The following is a 20580-nucleotide window of genomic DNA, read 5'->3' as shown; positions in this document are numbered from 1 at the left end:
GAGGTGTAGGTTGGGGACCAACGCCAGCAAGCATGGGTGCCTCGGCTCAGAAATAACAGGTGTTAAGCTATGCTGCGGCTCTGCATGTCATCCGCATGGCTGCCTGGCTCTGGTGTCCTGTGGCCTGAGTTGGTAACAGGCCTAATCCCTGTAGTCAAAACACTAAGGCCACGGCCCCAACTCTAGGATCTGCTGTCAGATGACTGTGGGCCCCACTGGCTGGTCCACTTGGGAAATGATCTCTGCAAGCAGGAAGTGTAAAGACAGGGCTCTTGGGGGTGCTGGCAGCTGAAGCTGACTAGGGGTGAGGATAGGGCACAACAGGTCCCTCAAGGAAGATGAGAGGCCCAGGAGCACAGCCAGGGAGAGAGGAGGTCTGAGTCAGCCTCCCTGGGGGCCTGCCCCACACACACTGCTGTGAGCTCAGAGCTATCTATATCTCCCAGCTGTGCTGGCCGCCCCCAAGCGGGTAAAGAGAGACCAGGATAAGCCAGTGTCTGGCTCACTGCAAGATCTCCCTTCATGCAGGCCAGGTGAGTCATCAGATGGGGCAGGAAGCTCTTGTCCCCCAGCCCGGAGACTGACCCACCTGACCCAGGGCCAGGGCGGGCCAGGAAGGACAGACAGTTAAGGAGTTTAGAGGAAGGGGGAAGGATAGAGGCTGCTAGCTGTGCTCTCTCTGCTCGCCACCTTAGAGACTTTAGCCTCTACATCTTTACATGTAAAGTAGGGGAAGAAATAGCTCCCCACGATCAATAAACAAATCTAAACAGCAGCCCAAGTATCCACTGATGGATGTCCAATATGGACATACAATGGAAGGAAATTCTAACACACACTACAACATGAACACGACGCTGAGTGAATGAGAAGAAAAAGGAGGAGGAGGAAAAGGGAAGAAGAAGAAGAAGAAGAGAAAGAAGAAGAAGAAGAAGAAGAAGAAGAAGAAGAAGAAGAAGAAGAAGAAGAAGAAGAAGTAAAAGAGAAAGAAATAGGAGAAGCAGCAGGAGGAGGAGAACAACAACAACAACAACAACAACAAAACAACAACAACGAAGAAGAACAAGAAGAAGAGGACAAATACATTATCCCACTGTGGGACCTGGAATGGTTAGATCCACAGAGGAAGCAAAGCAGCAGCTGCCTGAGGAGCTGGGCATGGTGATACAGACATTAACCCCATTGCTCAGGAGGCAAGGGTTCTTAAGTCCCGGTCAGCTCAAGACTAGCCTGACCGACACAATGATATCCTAGCCAACCAGGGGGACATATGAGACCCTGTCAGAAAAAGAAAAAGAAAGGAAGGAAGCGGGAGGCAGGGGGAGAATAAGGAACTACTGTTTAAGGGGTACAAAGTTCTACTTTGGGGGTCACAATGTCTCTGGGAAAGGAATGCAGTGGCTTAACAACAGTGTGAATCACAAAATGTCACCTAAAGCAGGTGGCAAGCATGGTCACCCTGGAAGAGACAGACATTAACCCCATTGCTCAGGAGGCAAGGGTTCTGAACTAGGGTCTCTCAAGACATTACATGCTCAACAGCTGATCATCTCTCAGCCCTCTAGGGGGACTTTTTTAACTGGAGTTTCAGGGAAAATCTCAGGAAGGACATGTGGCAGGCAAAGATTTTAGAATAAACCCTCTACCATTTTGTTGTTGTTGTTGTTGTTGTTGTTATGATTGTTGTTGCAATGTCTCTGCATTATTAAAAGGATGCAGTGGCTATAACAACAGTGTGAATGTGTGTGTCACTAAATCTGTGTGTGTGTGTGTGTGTGTGCCTCATATATCCTGGATCCCCTGGAGGCCAGAAGAGGAGCAGGAGAGACTTACAGGCAGTTGTGAATTCTTGGGATGTGGATGCTAGGGACTGAACTAGGGTTCTCTGAAAAGCAAATGCTCTTAACCTGAGCCATCTTCCAACCCCCTCTATCTGACTTTTTAACTGGATAGCCTTTCAGGGATCAATCTCAGGTCCCCAGACATGTGGCAGCAAACTTAACACAAGCTAGGGTCATCTGAGAGGAGGACCTCAATTGAGAAAATGCCTCTTTCAGATAGGCCTGGAGGCAGGTAAACCCATGTGACATTTTCTTAATCAGTGATTGACAGGGGAAAACCCAGCCCAGTGTCAGTGGTACCACCCCTGGGCAGGTACTCCTGGATTCTATAAGGAAGCAAGCTGAGCAAGCCATGGGCAGTAAGCAGCACTCCTCCACGGCCTCTGTATTAACTCCTGCCTCCAGGTTCCTGCCCTGCTTGAGTGATACGCAACTTGCTTTTGGTCATGGTGTTTCATGACAACAGTAGAAACCCTAAGATAGTCTGGCTTCACCCCGAGATCTTTCTCAGTCATTGCAATGCCCTCAGCCCCTACCCTCTGCTGAATGATTCTTGTACTTCATCCATTTCCATACACAGCAGTTCCTTCGCAGTATCCTGTGCCTGCACTCTGGCTTCCTGACCAGAGTGCTGACAGGACTCTGCAGCCAAACAATCCCCGCTTCTCAATATACCTCCTGCCGGTTCCCACCTTCACACTTGAGCTTAGGATTGCCATCTACCCTGCTCTCCACTGAAGAGCCTGCAGACAACCATGGGAGGATAGTTGTGAGAGCTCTGACCCCCCGCTGGTACCCTATGCTTATTCCAAAGGTCAGCCTTCTCCTCTAGGAGGCTCCCCTGGGAGAGCAACTGTTAGAAGTGATCAGAGTAGGGGTGGAAAGGGGGTGCCTCTGGAAACTGAGGGGTGCAGAGGGAGAGGGGGGAGGTTTTAACTGTTGTCTGGGCAGTAGAGCTGGGGTCTGATGTGAAAGGAGCAAGGAACCGAGGAAAAGGAAGGCATTGTTTTGGTCTCATGGGAAGACTATGAAAAAAAGATAAAGAGAAAGAAAACACATTAACCAACCAAACAAACAAACCAGGAGCTGGGGGACCTTTATTGCCCCCAGACCTGGGACTGGATTTCAGTTTAGTCAGCTGAGGAATGCTAAAGACTAGCCCCCTGGAACTGATACCTGTAACTTCCACATCAGCCCACCTTGTAGTTTGTGAGGCTAGAGATGGGATCCGGGATTTGTATACGCTGGGCCAGCGGTCCACACTGAACCATACCAAAGCCCAACACACGACCCAGTTTAGAAACAGGATTTTTGTGGGTACATTAGTTAAACTGAGATCATACTGGACTAGGGCATACCCTAAACCCAGTGACTAGTATCTTTGCAAGACGGTAAGGGGCAGGCTGGAGAGATGGCTCAGTGGTTAAGAGCAAACACTGTTCTTGCAGGGGACCTGGATTTGGTTTCCAACACCCACACGGCAGCACATGACCATTGATAACTCTGGTTCCAGAGGCTCTGATGCCCTTTCTGACCTTCCAGGCATGTGGTGCAGATATACTCAGGTACACACATGCATACACATAAAAATAAACAGGTTTTTAGTTTCACCCACTTGTATCTCTGCGTACCACCTTCATGCCTGATCCATGCCTGCCGGACCATGCTCTCCCTCCAAGCTCTCCCAGCCCTTTTCTGTTGTTTTCAGCCTTGAAACGACTTGTGGGAACTTGTCAATCACTCTGGTGACAATCACTAATACATTGGGTCCCCCCACACAGTGGCTCTCCAGCAGCTGAAAAAGCACTGTGCTTCGGGGAATGAGGAGAGACACTCATGAGGGAAACCCATGGGGGCAAGGGTGGCAGCTGGCCTCCGAGCCCTTTGCTGTCCTAACACTGTTGCAGAGGCCTTCTCAAACCTTTGGGTGTCCACCCCTCAACATACTGTTTGAAGTATGGGGCCCTGAGGATGTTTCTGATGGGAGCAGAAGCCTGACCTAATAATCCTGACCGGGGTCTTGCAGCAGCTGCTCAGTTTTGGTCTGATTTTTATTTTCCCAGAATCCTCTCCTCCAAAGCCATATAGACTCATACAGACTGCTGGTCCTTCCCACGTGGCTGCTAAATGTGGTGTTCCATATCCTGGTCATTCAAGAAGGTGAATGGTATGGGGCTCTCCCTGAAGGAAGGCTTAGCCCTCACCGCCTGCTGTATGTGCCCATGTTCCCACTCCACAACATGGCCCACACCCACAGCACCCACACCTGCTTTGTCATGTGCTGGAAGCACAAAGGAGGGAGGAGGGAGGAGGAGGGAGCACAAGGAGTCCTACTCCTAATGAATCCCTTCATTTCTTTTCCCCTTTCTTTTTTCCCCCTTCTATTTGTATTACTGGGGATCAAACTCAGGACATTTCATAGTGCTAGACAGGTATTCTAACCACTGAGCTATACCCAGGCGAAGTCCATGGCTTTGTCACTCCTTCTATCTAAGGTTGGTGGCATGAAAATCAAGCATTTGCTTATGATGGTGTGCCCATGTGCGTGTATGCATGTGCGTGTGTGTGTGAGAGAGAGAGAGACAGAGAGACAGAGAGAGAGACACAGAGACAGAGAGAGAATAAGCATTTTTAGTCTGCTCTGTGGAGATAGTCTATTCTACCCACAATAATCCTCATATTTTCTATTGCCAGACAGTAGTGGTGCACGCCCCTTTTACTCCAGCATTTGGAAGGCAGAGAGGCAGATGGACCTCTGAGTTCAAGGCCAGCCTGGTCTACAAAGTGAGTTCCAGGAGAGCCAGGGCTACAGAGAGAAAACCTGTCTTGAACAAGCAAACATTTTCCCCCTCCTAGCACAGTCTCCTCACCAGATCCAGCCCTCATCACCCGTTCCCAAGCTTTGACTCCTCAGATGTCCTCAGGACAGAAGAAAGCCACAAGATATCATTTGGGGAAGCCCCAAGGGTTACAGTGTCCACTCCTGCTGAACTACAAGGCCAGCTTCTGCCCGGCTCCGGCAGGCTCCTTACCATACATCTTGCCTTCGTCTGACAGGATGATTTTGCGGCGGCCGCATGGTGGGTAAATAGCCAGTGCCTCCTGGAAGCTTTGCTCAATATCCGGGCTCCACACACCCTCTGCATCATTGTCGATGGGCTTGTCCAGTGCCTGGCTGCCCCCAGAGATGCTGCTCCCCTCGGGGGAGTCTGGAGAGCTCCACTCGTTGGAGGTAATGATGCCGGCCTTGCCCTCCAAGGCTCGGCTTGGAGGAGCACCCGTTGGACCTGTTAGAGCCAAAACAAGGCACAGTAAGGACAGTGCAAGCTGGGAGGATGCCCACAGGGGAACAAAGTGAAAGGTCTCACAGGGCAGTCAGGAGACTTGAATTGTTTTCTCAGAGCTTCTAAACTACAATGAGCATAAAGTGAAAAGGTACAGCACTCAGGCAGAGGCAGGCGGATCTCCATGAGTTCGAGGCCAGCCTGGTCTACAGAGCTAGTTCCAGGACAGCCAGGACTCCACAGAGAAACCCTATCTCAAAACAAACAAAGATTGATTTTTCTAAACAAACACAAGGCTTCTAAACAAAGGCATAGAGACAGATTCCGGATACCACTGAACAAGGACAAAAGACCCCTCTAGATAACACCCAGTCCCTTTAATCCAGTGATTTCTAAGAATCTGCACTAGCTTCTGTATGTATACCCATACATATGACTGGCTTGTTTCACCACAATATCATCAGGGGGAGGTAAAACAGCGCAAATATCATAGTGCAAAATGATGATGAAGGTTTGATGATGATAAAATGATGAAAATGAATGAAGAAGAAGAAGAAGAAGAAGAAGAAGAAGAAGAAGAAGAAGAAGAAGAAGAAGAAGAAGAAGAAGAAGAAGAAGAAAAATAAAAATGTGACCCAATCCCACTTCTTGGTATATATTCAAAAGCATTCAAAACAGAAGCTCCAAGAGACATCTCTATACCAATGTTCATAACGGCATTACTCGCAACAGCCAAAAACTGGAGGGCATCCCATATTCATCCGTACATGATACAGAATGCGGTATGGGTGTACTATTAGTACTAAATAGGTAACCCTGTCACATGCTATAACATGGACGAGCATCGATGATATTGTGGCGAAGCAGGCCAGTCACATGTATAGGTATACATACAGAAGCTAACACAGATCCTTAGAAGTAAGGTACAGTAGTGTTGCCAGAGGCTGGGGAGGGAGAACTGGGGAGTCGTCATCTGACAGATACGGAGTGTCGGGTTGATGTGCAGTAACGTGAACATACGTCCTACCTGGGGCCCTATACATTGTTGAGAGACAAAGATGGTGGGCTGCTGTCGCTCACTGACAGAGAACCTGCCTAGCAAGGACACAGCCCTGGGTTCAATCCCTATGGGCACAAGAAATCATTCCAGAAAGGGGGGATAGAGAAACACAAAGCAAAGCCAAAAACTGAAGAAGCAACGAGCTGGGAAAGTTCCTCAGTTGATGAAAGAACTGGATCCTCCAATTACGGAACCATAATGAATCTTAATCAGGATAAATTCAAATAAAATAATGCCCACAACAAACCTTAATACATTCTGGATGAAGCCCAGTAAAAGCCCACTGTACGGGAACAGAACCCAGGACCTCTTGAACACCAAGAAGATGCTGTACCAATGAGCCGACCCCCAGCCCAGAAAGAAATACTAAGCTAATAGGGGTTTTCACCAGTAATACTAAAAGACTCAAGATAACGCATTTCCAAACTGTTGGAGAAAATAGCTCTTCTCACCCAGAACCTGGCTCATCTCAAACCAACAAAAGGGTTGGGAGATGACCCATGGGTTAAGCAGTTGCTGTGTAACTGGGAGGACCCAGACGCATGGGTTGAAGGAAGTGCCCATGTCTGTATAATGTCAGCGCTTCCACTGGAGATGAGAGAAAGACACAAGAGAATCCCTGAGACTCAGTAGCCAGGTTCCCACACTCAGGATCAAGGGACTGTGACTCAGCACAGAAAGATGGTTACGTGGGTAAGAGCGTGTGCTGCAGAAGCCAGGTGACCTGAGTTTGAACCTCTAAAGAGCTGGATGCTTCCCTAAACACCTGTGGTCCCACAACTCATCCAACGAGATAAGAGGCAGAAACAGACGAAAAGTCGGTCTCTCATCTCCACATGTCCCATGGCCCATACGCGCGTGTACACAAATGATAAATAAAATTAAATCTTTAAAAGGAAAAAGAGCACTGGTAGCTCTTGCAGAAGACCTAGGTTTGAGTCCTAGCACCCACATGGGAGCTAACAACAATCCAGTTTCAGGGGATCTGATGCCTTCTTTTGGCCTCTACAGGCACTAGGTACAGATACACACACACACACACACACACACCCCACAGGCAAAATACACATAAAAGCACATACTGCTCTTTCAAAGGACCCCAGCTCAGTTCCCAGCACCCCTACACCAGATGATCACGATTACCTGTAACTCCAGCTCCAGAAGCTCCAATGCCTCTGACCTATGCGGATGCTACACTCGCCTACACAGACACACACAACTACACGTAATTATAGAGATAAAATTAATAAGTGTTAAAAAAAAGAGAGAAGAATGGGAAATTGTGCTGCTTGTTTTTTTGCCATCCTGACACAAGCTAGGGTCATCTGGGAAGACAGAACCTCAACGGAGAGAGAGTCCATTAGATTGGCGTGTATGCAAGGCTCTAGGGAATTTTCTTGATTAATGATTGACGTGGGAAGACCCTCCCCACTGTGGGTGTTACCATCCCTGTGCAGGTGATCCTGGGGTGTATAAGAAAGCAGGCTGAGGGCTGGAGAGATGGCTCAGCTGTTAAGAGCACTTACTGCTCTTCCAGAGGACCTGAGTTCAAATCCCAGCAACCACATGGTGGCTCACAACCATCTGTAATGAAACCTGATGCCCTCTTCTGGTGTGTCTGAAGACAACTACAGTGTACTCATATGTAATAAATAAATAAATCTTGAAAAAGAAAAGAAAGCAGTGTGGAGCAATCTGATAAGTAGCCCTCTTTGTGGCCTCTGTGGCAGCTCCTGTGTCCAAGCTCCTGCCCTGAGTTCATGTCCTGAGTTCCTTCAACGGGAGCTAAAACTGTAAGCCGAAACGAACCCTTTTAAAACTCCAAGTTACTTTTGTTTCACGGTTTTTACCACAGCAGTAGAAGCCATAAGACAGGAATAAAGGAGGTGCATGAAAAATACAAACAGCAATCTGATGTGAGAAGATAAGCCACAGAGTCCGAACGAAGGCTGTGGCAGGAGCGAGAGTACACAGAACAGAAGCTCATGCAGAACCGCGGCGCAGTGGTAGAGCACTGCCATGAATGGGTCTGACCCAGAGCTGACACAAACCGGATAAGCTACTACGGACATTCTACCATAGCTAGCAGAAATTTCGTGTATCCGTTTGATCAAGACCTTTCCACAACAATGACTGTCATCAAATAAATACATGATTAAAAGTGATCGAGAAGAAAGGGAGCTGATTTCATCTTCAGTCGGAGCAAGGACATCTGAGAGTGTACACAAGTTTCGACCCCTGCTAAAACAATGGAGGTGATACTTTTAAGTGACGGATAAGATCAAGGATGCTCACTCTGAACACTTCAAACACTACCCAAAGCCAGGCAGTGGAGGGCGTGGCTGGGGGGGAGACTGGGAAGGTACAGGAAGAGGCGGGTGGATCTGTCAGTTAAGGACCAGCCTGATCTACAACACAGGGTGTTCCAGGCCAGCTGACACTACACAATGAGACCCAACAGACGTTTCATTGGGGGGGGGGGAGAAAAAAACCAATACAAATGCAGTGAGATTATGATTTTAAAAATGATTTTCACAAAACCCTGACGAGCAGATTCTGTGCCAACACAGCTGAAATGACTCTCAGGCTCTCTGACGTGGCGGTTGGCTCCGTCCCTTCCCTCTGGCTTCTTGTTGTAAAATGGTACCGCGCTGTGTGAGAACCGAGAGACCAGTGATGGTTCCCCTCCTACAGCCAACAGTGACCTCCTGCAAACCATGTCATTGTTCTGTCCCTTGCCCATAAAACCCAGCGACCTGAGTTCTTTCCTTCTGCGCTGGCAATGTCTGTGGAGCACACGCTACACCTGGACCCCATATCTCTCCATGGGCCTCCAAGTGCACCCTATAAATACTCAGAGGAGAAGAATGTCCCCATAGGGGTGAATACATAAACACTGGGGCTAGAGAGCTAACTCAGTGTGAGGGTTCTTACATTAGATGCACAAGGCCCTAGGTTTTGTGCTCCCCCAACACACACCCATTAAGGGGGTTGGGGGTCAGGTGCAGTCTACTACAGGGCCTGCCACCCTGTCCATGCTCTGTACAGAGTATTTAATAACCATTGTTCTTAAGCTCCAAGCCTAGCATTCAAGCTCTGAAACCTTGAACAGGCCAGGCAGGTACACATTGCTTAAGCCCTAATGATGATTAATATCTGACAGTAATTAATTAACCTTCTAATGCATAAGGCCCCATTAGTTTAGTTTAGCTTCCTTTTCTCCCAGGGCCTGAGAGAGCATAGCCATACACTCAGAGCTGGGTAGAGGTCAAGACAATGAGGCAGTTAACCCCAAACTATCTTATGTGAGTGACGCCACCCCACCCACCCAGAGGAGGTAGTTTCTGGGCCCTACTCCACCTCAACATTACCCTCTCCTACACTCCAATGTTGGGCCCAAAACAGCCCAGAAAAACAGGTCTGGGAGAACTAGAAACCATTTGTGTCAGACTGCCCCACAGGAGAGGTTTTCTGAGGACCTGCACTCCATGTTCCCAAGGTTGGGTCTGCCCCAGAGAAAGTGGGGCAGCGGGTCACGCAAGGCCCTAGGACATGGGATTTATTACTTCAGTGAGCTGTCCCTGGCTGTGTGGCTGTGGTGCTCCTGGTCCCCAGTTGTGACTGACTGGCCACTCCCACTCTGACTAGGCAAACTGCCCACACAAGCCTGCCCTGTGGCCAGAAGAATGGGGTAAGTCAACTCCAGCCCAGAGACATTCCCTCTCCCGCTCCTCCCTCAAGTGACCCTCCAGGGACTGCCAGGACAGAGGCAGAGTGGGAAACAGATGGCAACGCTACCCAGACCATGTGCTATGGCCAGAGAAATAAAAATAATTTCTGAATCGGTTCTCAGGCCCTGGTCCAGAGGCTTCTAGCTATGTCTCTGCCCCACCCAAAAGCCAACAGATGGCCTACTGGGACAAACAGGCCCAAAGACCACGCCACTCCACCCCAAGGCCCACAGGTGCTGGCCATGGAGGAATTTCAGAAGAATCAAGAATTGGGGTTGTTTTAGGACCTTTCTAAGTATTTTCTAGGAACAGAAGAGAATGAAGATCCACAGGTCATACAAGGAGATGCCACCCCTGAGGGGCGACAGTGGTGGGGTAGAGAGGAGAGTTTGATGGGAAGAGCAGCAAAGTCAGGCTGCTAGGGGCTGGGGTTGTAGGTCTGTGGTAGAGCATTTGCAGCCAAGCTCTTGGACCCTGAAGTCCTCTCCATGCTGGTCGATCTCCCATATAACCAGAGAGACCACTCAGACCCACCTTGCCTCCCCAGCCATAGCACACAGTCAGTACACAGTGCTGGCATGACAGGCTGTAGGCTGTGATCTCACTGCACTTGCCTGTCCCCTGACGAGAACACAGTTATCACTCAGACATCAGAGTCTGCCCTGTTCCTGGCTCGGTGGCCGGAACTTAGGCAGTCAGCATTACCGTTAATGAGCTGACTCTGCCAAGGGCTCCCTTTCTTAGGCCAGAACAAATAACGCAGTTATTTCTCAACATGGAGGTTCTCCCACACACAATGGGATACATTCTGGTAAACTTAGCAGTCCGTTAATAAAGCCCTAATGTAGAAGGAAATGGTGACATAGGCCTGTGTCCTAGCAGTCTGGGGGCTGAGGCAGGAGGACCGAGAGTTTGGGGCGGTTTGAGTAACCTTCATCCTGACTTCCCTGGTGGCTGCACCAATCTACACTTGTGCTAACGGTGAGGAGCAGTTCCCTTTCCCCACAACCTCACCAGTGTGATAGCCATTCTGATCGGGCAAGGTGGCATCTCGAAGCAATGCTAACTTCCATTTCCCCATAGTTACTGACATTTGACATATATTTTTCAGATTTATTTTACGTGTATGAGTGTTAGGTCTGCATGTATGTATGTATGTATGTATGTATGTATGTATGTATGTGCCCGTGTGTGCTCAGTGCCTGCAAAGGTCAGGAGAGGATGTTAGATCTGCAGAACTAGAACAAACAGAGGGCTATGTGCTGCCTGCCCTGTGGGTGTTGGGAACTGAACCCAGGCCCTCTTGCAAGGCCAGCCAGTGCTCTTAACTGCTAAGCCATCTGTCCAGCTGCGCAGTGGGATTGGTTTTGGTTTTTAAGCTAGAGTAGTAATATAAAACCGGGTTTGTTTTGTCTCCGTTGTTCTTCTTTCTTGAGATAGGCTTGCACTGTGTAGTTCTGAAGTACCTAACTAGGACTCTCTATATAGACCAGGCTGGCCTCAACCTCACTGAGATCTTCCTGCCTCTGCTGCCCCAGTGAAAGCATTAAAGGCATGCAATATGGCACCCTGCCTACATACTTTCACACCGTGGTTTTGTACATCTCCTGAAGTATATTCATTTAATACCCGCATGTAAGCGATGTTAGCAACACTATGACCATGTGGCTGGCTCACAGCTGCTGTCCCACATGACAGAAACATACCGCTTCTTATCAGCCAGGAAAACAGCAAAATTCAGGTTTCAGAGAACAATTCCTACTGAAAGTGTATGGCTTCCACACCATGGTAAAGCAGAAAAGCCACATGTTGACCTTTGTACACTGGGGACTGTCTGTGCTGATTAACTCACGGGATGTCAATGTGTGATCTATAACCAACCCCCACGGTCTCCAATCCAAACAGGACGCGATGGAAACTGAAACTCAGAATGTTTACAAGAGATCCCCGGAGTTACACAGAAATGAGGATAGTGTCTGGGCACGCGGAGCACAAAGACAGAAGTGGTTCCCTCCAGCCACTGTCTCTAAGAGATTTGGAGGTGGAGGTCAAAGGTCGGTCCACACCAGGACCCTCACTGCCTGTGGACTCTGACACCCTGGGGCCTCAGTCCCTAGCACAGCAGCGCGCTGCATTCCTATGACTGAAACTGGGAGGTAAAAGACAACCTGAGGTTTCCTTCCGGGAGATCCACGCTAACCTAAGGACATGGGACACACAGAACAGCTGCAGCAGTTCACGGTGGGGACAGATTGGGGCAAAAACCATCCTTTCTGTCTTATCATGACACAAAAGTCATTCTCTAGGCTGGCAGAGCTCCCTGAATGCCTTGATGACCAAGACAAGAAATAACAAATCTAACCCCCAGACACTCTGCCCTGATCGAGTCTCGCTTTGGTCAGAGAATCACTATTTGGAACAGGCCTGGCCCCGTCTCGTACAATGGCTCCTGACTATTACCTAGACCTGGCTAGTCTTACCACAGTCCACTCATCTAGAGCCATTACAATAACTGAAGCAAAGAACAAGACAGCCCAGGAAACATTCGAGGAGGAGGAGGGCAGGGAAGAGGCTTTGAGCCTTCATTATTCTTACCTAATCTCCAAAAAGAAAGAAAGGAGGGGCCAGAGAGATGGCTCAGCGGTTGATAACACTGGCTGCTCTTCCAGAGAACCTGGGTTCAATTCCCAGAAACCACACGGTGACTCACTCCCATCTAGAACTCCAGTTTCAGGGTTTCTGACAACTGCACACATGTAGGAAAAACACCAATGAACATAAAATATAACAATACATTAAAATATATATTTATTTAAAATATCCAGGCAGAGGTGGTGCATGCCTTCAATAGCTCTTGGGAGGCAGACTGATCTATCTAGGAGTTCAAAGCCTTCCTGGTCTACAGAGCAAGTTCCAGGACAGCCAGGGCTACACAGAGAAACCCTGTCTTGAAAGAAAGAAAGAAAGAGAGAGAGAGAGAGAGAGAGAAGAGAGAGAGAGAGAGAGAGAAAGAAGAAAAAAAGTTAGGCAATGCATGTGACTCATACCTGAAATTCCAGCACTCAGTAGGCAGAAGCAGGAAGATCACAAGTTCAAGGGCACCTAGGGCTACACAATGAGTTCCAGGCCAGCCATAGAGATAGAGACCTATCTCAAAAAAACATAAAAATGAACCAATATAGTGATACCAGGTTGGTAGCCCCAGCAATCAGAAAACTGAAGCAGGAGGGCTGCCACAGGTTCAAGGGCAGGCTACCCCATCCAAAAAAAAAAAAAAAATCCTGAAAAAAACCAACAGGCTGGTGGTGTGCTTGCCTGGCACCTTGCAGGCAGGCACAAGGCTCTAGGATAAATCCTCCACTTTCACAAGGGAGGAAAAAGGAAACAGTCTCCTCCCCTCTGCTTCCCTCACCTCCTCTCTCTTCCTGAAGCCCAACTGACTCACTCAGGATGCTTCCCTGTTCAGGCCTAAGTTGGTCAACACAGCTCATAGCTATGCTGCCCCGAAGTCATGCTAAGGTGGAAGTCAGTAGGAGTCACAGTGTGACACACAGGCTCAGGTCCTCGGTCCAGCCCCCTGCAGCACACGCTAACACAAAGCCTGGAGGTGTCCCTTGGCTTTGGCAGGTGCCGAGTCTGTCTGCCATCTTGTCTCCAATGCTCAGCAATAACCCAGCAGCTGAGGGCCATAGAGGAGGTGTCTGATGAGAGGACATCAGGGCTGGGCTAGAGTGACCACCTTCCCAGCCTCCTCCCATGATCCTGTCCCTGATACACATGGCGGAGAAGCCTGCAGAATTAGGTGTCTGCGGAAGGTGCCTAGCACACTAAGGGACTCATTCTACTGTGAGAGTAAATGACCTTAAGTGTCAAGCTCTGGACTAGTCACCGGACTATGCCTTCCCTCACCCCAGATACCCCTCTGAGCTAGCTAGACCCAGCCCATTTTACAGATGGAGAAACTGAGACACCCCCCCCCCCCGCTCAAGGTACAGTGCTGTGTCCAAGTCCCACAGCTAGTGAGAGGCTCGTCAGCGCAGGTTCAGGGGCTTTTCCTCACAGCAAACCACCAGGCTTCTGTTTCGTGACCAGTACAAGAGGACATGGTCTGACTGCAGCAGGAGGGATGTAAAGCAGATGTACGAAGGGTAGCCAGCTGAGGAGCTAGACAGGTCTCTCTGCAGAGAGCTTTCTTAGTTTTTCTCACTGTGAAGGAAAATTCCTGAAAAGAAGCTGCGTCTGGCTGGAAACGGAAAACTCTTGGATCGAGTTTCCATGTCTGCAGAAACTGATGGACCAATTGAAGTTTTATTAGTGGGGAAATTGGAGTCTGGTAGGTTCAGAGGCCAACACCCTTATCTTGGCCTAGTTTTAGCTTTCTAGAACAGCTGTACCTTGCCTACTCTGTATCCGCACCAATACCTTGTGCTCATAAATGGAAACTTTTTTTCCACCTTCTTGAGGTCCTGTTTCTCCTGGAGAGCCCCAGCCATCATGAAACTCACCCTGTAGACCAGGCTGGCCTCAAACTCAGAGATCTGCCTGCCTCTGCCTCCCAAGTTCTGAAAACCTCATAGAAGCTATCAACAGACACTAGCACCTGTCAGTGTTGCTAAGAGCGTCATCACATAACATCTTAGGCCTAGAGAACAGTTCCCCCTAGCTCAGTGTACCTGCCTCTGTGGTGTACCCACCAATACATTTCAAACTTGCCTTGACTTATGACTTCCTTTGTCCTGTGAAACTGCTTCTACACTGGAACACGGAATTTGGGGTAACGTAAATCTGTGCTCCTGGGCCGTGGCCACTCACAATGGCTATAAACGATCTCTTATTCCCTTTAAGATGAGAGCTGTGGTTTTTACATTGACATAAGCAGGGTGGGTCTGCTACTCCCCAAGGTTTGTGTCAGAGAGAAAGAGACCTGCAGAGGGGACCTGGAGATGTCTGGAATTAGGTAAGGAGATGGAGACCCTAGGAGGGGAAGTGACCATCAATGGCCCCGGAACTGGTTGAGGCTGGGACTGGAACTGAGCCCTGGGCTTTCTGTTTCATTGTAACACAGCCTGGGTGCCTCCAAAAAGGAAAGGAGCAGTTCCCGGCCAGGGAGAGCCAGAGAAATCTCTCTCTTCATAGCTGCTATGCCCATGGCTTTTCACTGACTTTTTAAAATTATTTATTTATTTTATGTATGTGAGTACACTGTTGCTGTCTTCAGACACACCAGAAGAGGGCATCAGATTTCATTACAGATGGTTGTGAGCCACCATGTGGTTGCTGGGAATTGAACTCAGAACCTCTGGAAGAGCAGTCAGTGCTCTTAACCACTGAGCCATCACTCCAGCCGGCTTTTCACTGACCTATTCAGAATTGTTCCAGAGAGAGGCACTAGGGCAGGAGAATCAGGAATTCAAGGTCATCCTGGGCTACATGGGGAGCTCAAGGCTATAGGAGACCCTGTCTCAAATACTAAATACAGAAGTGGTGTGAGCATGTGCTACATGCCAAGCACTGGTGACAAAGCCACACGAGACATGGTCCTGCCTGCAATGCCCTTCTGTCAGCCATGCTCAAGGTGCAAAGCAGGCCCAGAGTCATCCGTAAAGATCAAGTACAATCGGTTCTCTAAATCAGTCTTCAGGAATATCTGTGATCTCAGACGTCACCGGAGAGCGTTTACAGAAGGGACCTGAGCGTCCGTGGGTCAGAACCCCGCCAGGGCATGGTTTCAGGCAGAGGATGCCACACTCCCTGAAGCGTGTGTGTCTTGTACAACCTACACGCATCCTTCCATATATTTTCATTTTGAATGATCTCCATTCGTGCCTCAGCCTCCTTAAGGCCAGACTTACACATAGGAGCCACTATCTCCCACCAATCTCACTGCTCTCAGTGGACCCACAGCCAGTGAGATGCCTCAGCAGGTAAAAGTGCTTGCTGCCAAGCATAAGGACTTGAGTTCAATCCCCGGGGCCCTGAGTTCAATCCCTGTGGCCCATGTGGTAGAGGGAGAAAAACCAACTGCTGCTGCCAAGTGGTCATCTGACCTCTCCTCTCTCTCTCTCTCTCTCTCTCTCTCTCTCTCTCTCACACACACACACACACACACACACACACACACACACACACACTTAATTTGTAACCTGAATATTTCAGTCAACTAGCAGAGCTGACTGGAAAAAAAAATCAAAATGCGTGTGATATTTTTTAATCGACAGAAACCAGGTTCGTTACTTGCAAGAAGTCATTACTCCCGTAGGAAACAAGCAAGCTGTAAGCTAAGTCAGCAAATCTATTATACACACACGCACAGAGAAAATATTCTCTGTAAAACATAAAACATATTTACATTCTGCCACCGGGCACAGTGGCACACGCTAGGAACTCCAGAGCTTGGGAACAAAGGCAGAAGGACCCCAAAACTGAGGTCAACTTGGTTGACACAGTCCAGTTTCAAGCTGGCTGGGGATGGCGTCTAAATCGATGAAAAAAACAAAAGAATAAACAATTGTGCATGTATGCATGGGTGAGCGTGTGGGTGAGCGTGTGCGTGTGTGTGTGCGTGTGTGAACACACATAGGTACGCTAACATTCTATCTTCTACAAGCTTACTCTCTTCAGTGTTTCCATTTACTTTTATTACTTTTAACTTTTCGTGGCTGGGCTGCCAAGCTCAGCATCACACCAATTAACCCTCTGCTTGCAAACTACATAAGTGGTTCTTACAAAAGCAAATTGAACAGCCCCGAGCAAAGAACTGTCCGTTCCTAAGCACCAGAGGCTGGAATGTCCCTGAGGCAGAAAACACGTGCCCCAGCTGGGCTTCCAGCAGCCATGAGTTCTGTGGCGGGCCCAGGGTCAGTGAATCAACACTGTACATTAACCAAGGTGTCTTGGGACAGAAGCACCCACAAAACAAGCCTATAAATTAATTGGCTGACAAAAATCTTGTGACCAGAGGCTTGTATGAATGCAACCCAGTGTTTCTCCTATGAGTAATGGTTCAGTGTTTGTTAATTCGGTGCCTTTATAGGACGTAATTACCATGAAAAACACCAGTGGGCCAGCTGGGTGTGACAGTACAAGCCTGTAATCCCAGTACTGGGGAAGGAAGAAAGACACTAAGTCTACAAGGAGCCTGGACCAAGTCGTGAGATCTTGTCTCAAAGAACAAAGATGTCGCGGTTGTACCTATTGAGAACAACCTAGGCAAAGGGCTGCGGTGGAGTGGGTAGCGCTGAGCTCAAGGCCCAGAGTACCACAGCCAGTGAGCTAGGTGGCTTCCAGTAGGAAGATTCCAGAATAATCCAAAGGTAGAGACAGCCCATTACCATTACCATTATCCATTAACCGATGAAAAAACAAGATATGGTATAGCCACACGATGGAATAGTATCCAGTCAGAAAAAAGTAATGACATTCTGATACACGCCCCAACATGGATGACCATGAAACAGATTGATTCTACTGACTGGAATGAGCCAGATGCCAGACAGACAATGCCCTCCGCCTTTGGCCACTTTACGAGGAGTACTTACAACAGTCAGATTCAGAGACGGAAATGAGAAGAGTAGTTAGCAGAAGCTGGAAGGAGGGAAAACATTACATTTTTTTTTTTGGCACAGAGAGTCTGCAGGCAGAGACAAAATGCTATGGAAACAGATGGTGGCGATAGTTGGACAAACGGTGACTACATTTAAGGACAAAACTGCAGGTGTAAAAGGAGTTCCGAAGAAGGCTGCAGGGGTGGCTCGAGGGTCAAGAGCGGTCGTTGCCCTTGCATAGGACCCAGGGTTGGTTCCCAGCACCCACATGGAGGCGCACAGCCATCGGTAGCTCCAGCGCCAGAGGATCTGACATCTTCTAGCATTCGGGAGGCACCGCACACAGGTGGTGCACAGACAGACATGCAAAATACGCATAAACTAGAAGTTAACAATTTATGATAAAAATCTGGGTGTAGTAGCACATGTTCACAAGCCCAGTGTTCAGGGGACTGAAGCAGGGGGATTGCAAGTTGCAGGCCAGCCTGTGAAACTCAGCCAGAGCCACCCCCATGTAGAGTCAGGTGGTAGTGCACACGTGTGATCACACACACCTTTAGCCCAGCACTGAGGAGGCAGATCTCAGTGAGTTCAAGGCACCTTTGTCTATGAGTGAGATCCACTCGCACCCCCCCAAGCCCCCAAAGAAGCCAAGGCAGCCAATCACAAAGGGTTCTTGGCTGGCCTGAGCATGTTGCAAACTCTAGTCCATCTTAGACTATACAACATCTCAAGAAAGGAAAGAGAAGGAAGGGAAGAAAAACCAAAACAAGCTATGAGGGTATTTTTACCTGAGTATATTTGATTGACTAATTTGAGGTACTAGGGATTGAACCCAGAGCCTCACACACGCTGGGCCAGTGTTCTGCATTAAACTCCATTCCCAATCCTCTTCCTGCCTTGTAAGATGGGCTGTTGCTGCCCTCAAATATATTGTAAAGCCCAGGCAGGCACTCAGCTTGTAATCCTCCTGCCTTGACCTCTGGATTACAAATCTGTGCCACTAGGCCTGGCCTGTTGTATTTTACCACAAGAACTGTTTATCTGTTGGTTTGAGGCATGGGCTTGCTAGTGTGGTCCAGGGTGACCTCAAAGCTATGGTGCTTTTGCCTCAAGAACTGGATCATAGACAACAACCACCATGTCTCTATTCCTTGGCATTTAAAAGTCATTAAAAAACAAAAAACAAAAAAACAGGCAAGATGGCACACACCTTTAATCCCAGGAGGCAGAGCCGGATACCTGAGTTCAAGACCAGCCTGAACATAGCAGATTCAAAGTCAGCCAGGACTACATAGTAAGACGCTGAAGAAAAAGAAAAAAGAAAAGAAAAAGAGGGAGGAAGAAAAAAAGATGTGACGGAGAAGGAACTTCAGGAAACCTGGTCCAAAGTACAGAGGACGAACGTGGCCTGTTTGTAGTTGGAAATGAGGTTGACCAAACAAGAAAGTTTCCTGTCAGCTGTGGGTGGACGGCTCCTGGAGAACAGAGGAAGAATGAGTGGGAAAGAAAAGCAGCCCAGCAAAGTGGGCTGTCCTGGGCCAGGCCTGCTCACTCAACCAGAGAAAAAGGACCTCAGAGTAACTTTCTAAAGGTCAGGCTGGCTTGCTAGAGATGGGAAGGAGGCCTTCTACTGTGTGTGTGTGTGTGTGTGTGTGTGTGTGTGTGTGTGTGTGTGTGTGTGTGTGTGCTGGACATGGGAAGGAGGCCTTCTGTGTGTGTGTGTGTGTGTGTGTGTGTGTGTGTGTGTGTGTGTGTGTGTGTGTGTGTGTGTGCTGGACATGGGAAGGAGGCCTTCTACAGTGTGTGTGTGTGTGTGTGTGTGTGTGTGTGTGTGTGTGTGCTGGAGATGGGAAGGGGACCTTCTACTGTGTGTGTGTGTGTGTGTGTGTGTGTGTGTGTGTGTGTGTGTGTGCTGGACATGGGAAGGAGGCCTTCTACAGTGTGTGTGTGTGTGTGTGTGTGTGTGTGTGTGTGTGTGTGTGTGTGTGTGTGTGTGTGTGTGCTGGACATGGGAAGGAGGCCTTCTACAGTGTGTGTGTGTGTGTGTGTGTGTGTGTGTGTGTGTGTGCTGGACATGGGAAGGAGGCCTTCTACAGTGTGTGTGTGTGTGTGTCTGTGTGTCTGTGTGTGTGTGTGTGCTGGACATGGGAAGGAGACCTTCTACTGTGTGTGTGTGTGTGTGTGTGTGCTGGACATGGGAAGGAGGCCTTCTACTGTGTGTGTGTGTGTGTGTGTGTGTGTGTGTGTGTGTGTGTTTGTGTACCTCATGTCTCCATCCCAGCAATGCACAGATATGATCAAGCCAAACCTATGTGCCCCAGTGCCTAAAGTCACCACCAAACACTTACTTGGCCTTCGTTCTGGTTCTGACTAGAATCTAGTTTACTTAAAAGAAGCTTCCGGAGTACAAACTTAGCTCTTACCAGCTATGTGGCCACTCAGCTCCTTGAACATCTCTTTGCATGCTGTGAGCCAGACAGAATTTGGACCTTAGCACCAAAACTTGTAGCCAGATGTGGCGACTTAGGCTTGTAACCCCAGCACTCTGGAGAACTGAGGCAGGAAGAGAACCCCAAATTCCAGACCAAAATGGGCTATGCACTGGGTTCAGGGCCAGTCTACGCTACAATGTGGGACTATGTCTCGAAATAGAGAAACAAAAATAAAAGTCTAGGGTGTAGCTCCGTGGTAAAGGGCTTGCCTGGCTGTGTCCATGCATCCTCAGCACCCACTGCCACCCAGGACAATGACCACATCTTGCTCTTGACAGGACGGGAATCTCAGGAGGAAGCAGTGAGAAGTACCTTTATTCTTTTTTTTTTTTTAAACATTTTTTTATTTTATGTATGTGAGTACACTGCCGCTGTCTTCAGACACACCAGAAGAGGGCATCGGATCCTTTTACAGATGGTTGTGAGCCACCATGTGGTTAATGGGAATTGAACTCAGGACCTCTAGAAGAGCAGTCATTGCTCTTAACCGCTGAGCCATCTCTTCAGCCCAAAGTACCCTTATTCTTTGAAGGGAAGATACACTGGACAAAAACAGCCTGGCCAGGGTAGAGACAGGTTCGGCTTACAGGACCTCTTTGAACCTCGTGTACATACAAAGTATAAC

The 20580-nt window shown here is 48.6% G+C and overlaps 1 protein-coding gene across 1 annotated transcript in view; it reads right to left on the bottom strand.

Moving 5' to 3' along the window:
- Positions 1-20580, bottom strand: part of Tead4 (TEA domain transcription factor 4) — a 104872-nt gene that overhangs the window by 68931 nt on the left and 15361 nt on the right. The window contains exon 2 of the mRNA XM_032905599.1: positions 4874-5128. Within this exon, the coding sequence (XP_032761490.1) occupies positions 4874-5128 (255 nt within the window). The remainder of the gene's footprint in view (positions 1-4873; positions 5129-20580) is intronic.

The sequence above is a fragment of the Rattus rattus genome, chromosome 6 (assembly GCF_011064425.1).
Source record: "Rattus rattus isolate New Zealand chromosome 6, Rrattus_CSIRO_v1, whole genome shotgun sequence".
Taxonomy (NCBI): Eukaryota; Metazoa; Chordata; class Mammalia; order Rodentia; family Muridae; genus Rattus; species Rattus rattus.
The sequence above is the reverse complement of the archived record's forward strand: the minus strand, read 5'-3'. Positions and strand labels throughout refer to the sequence as shown.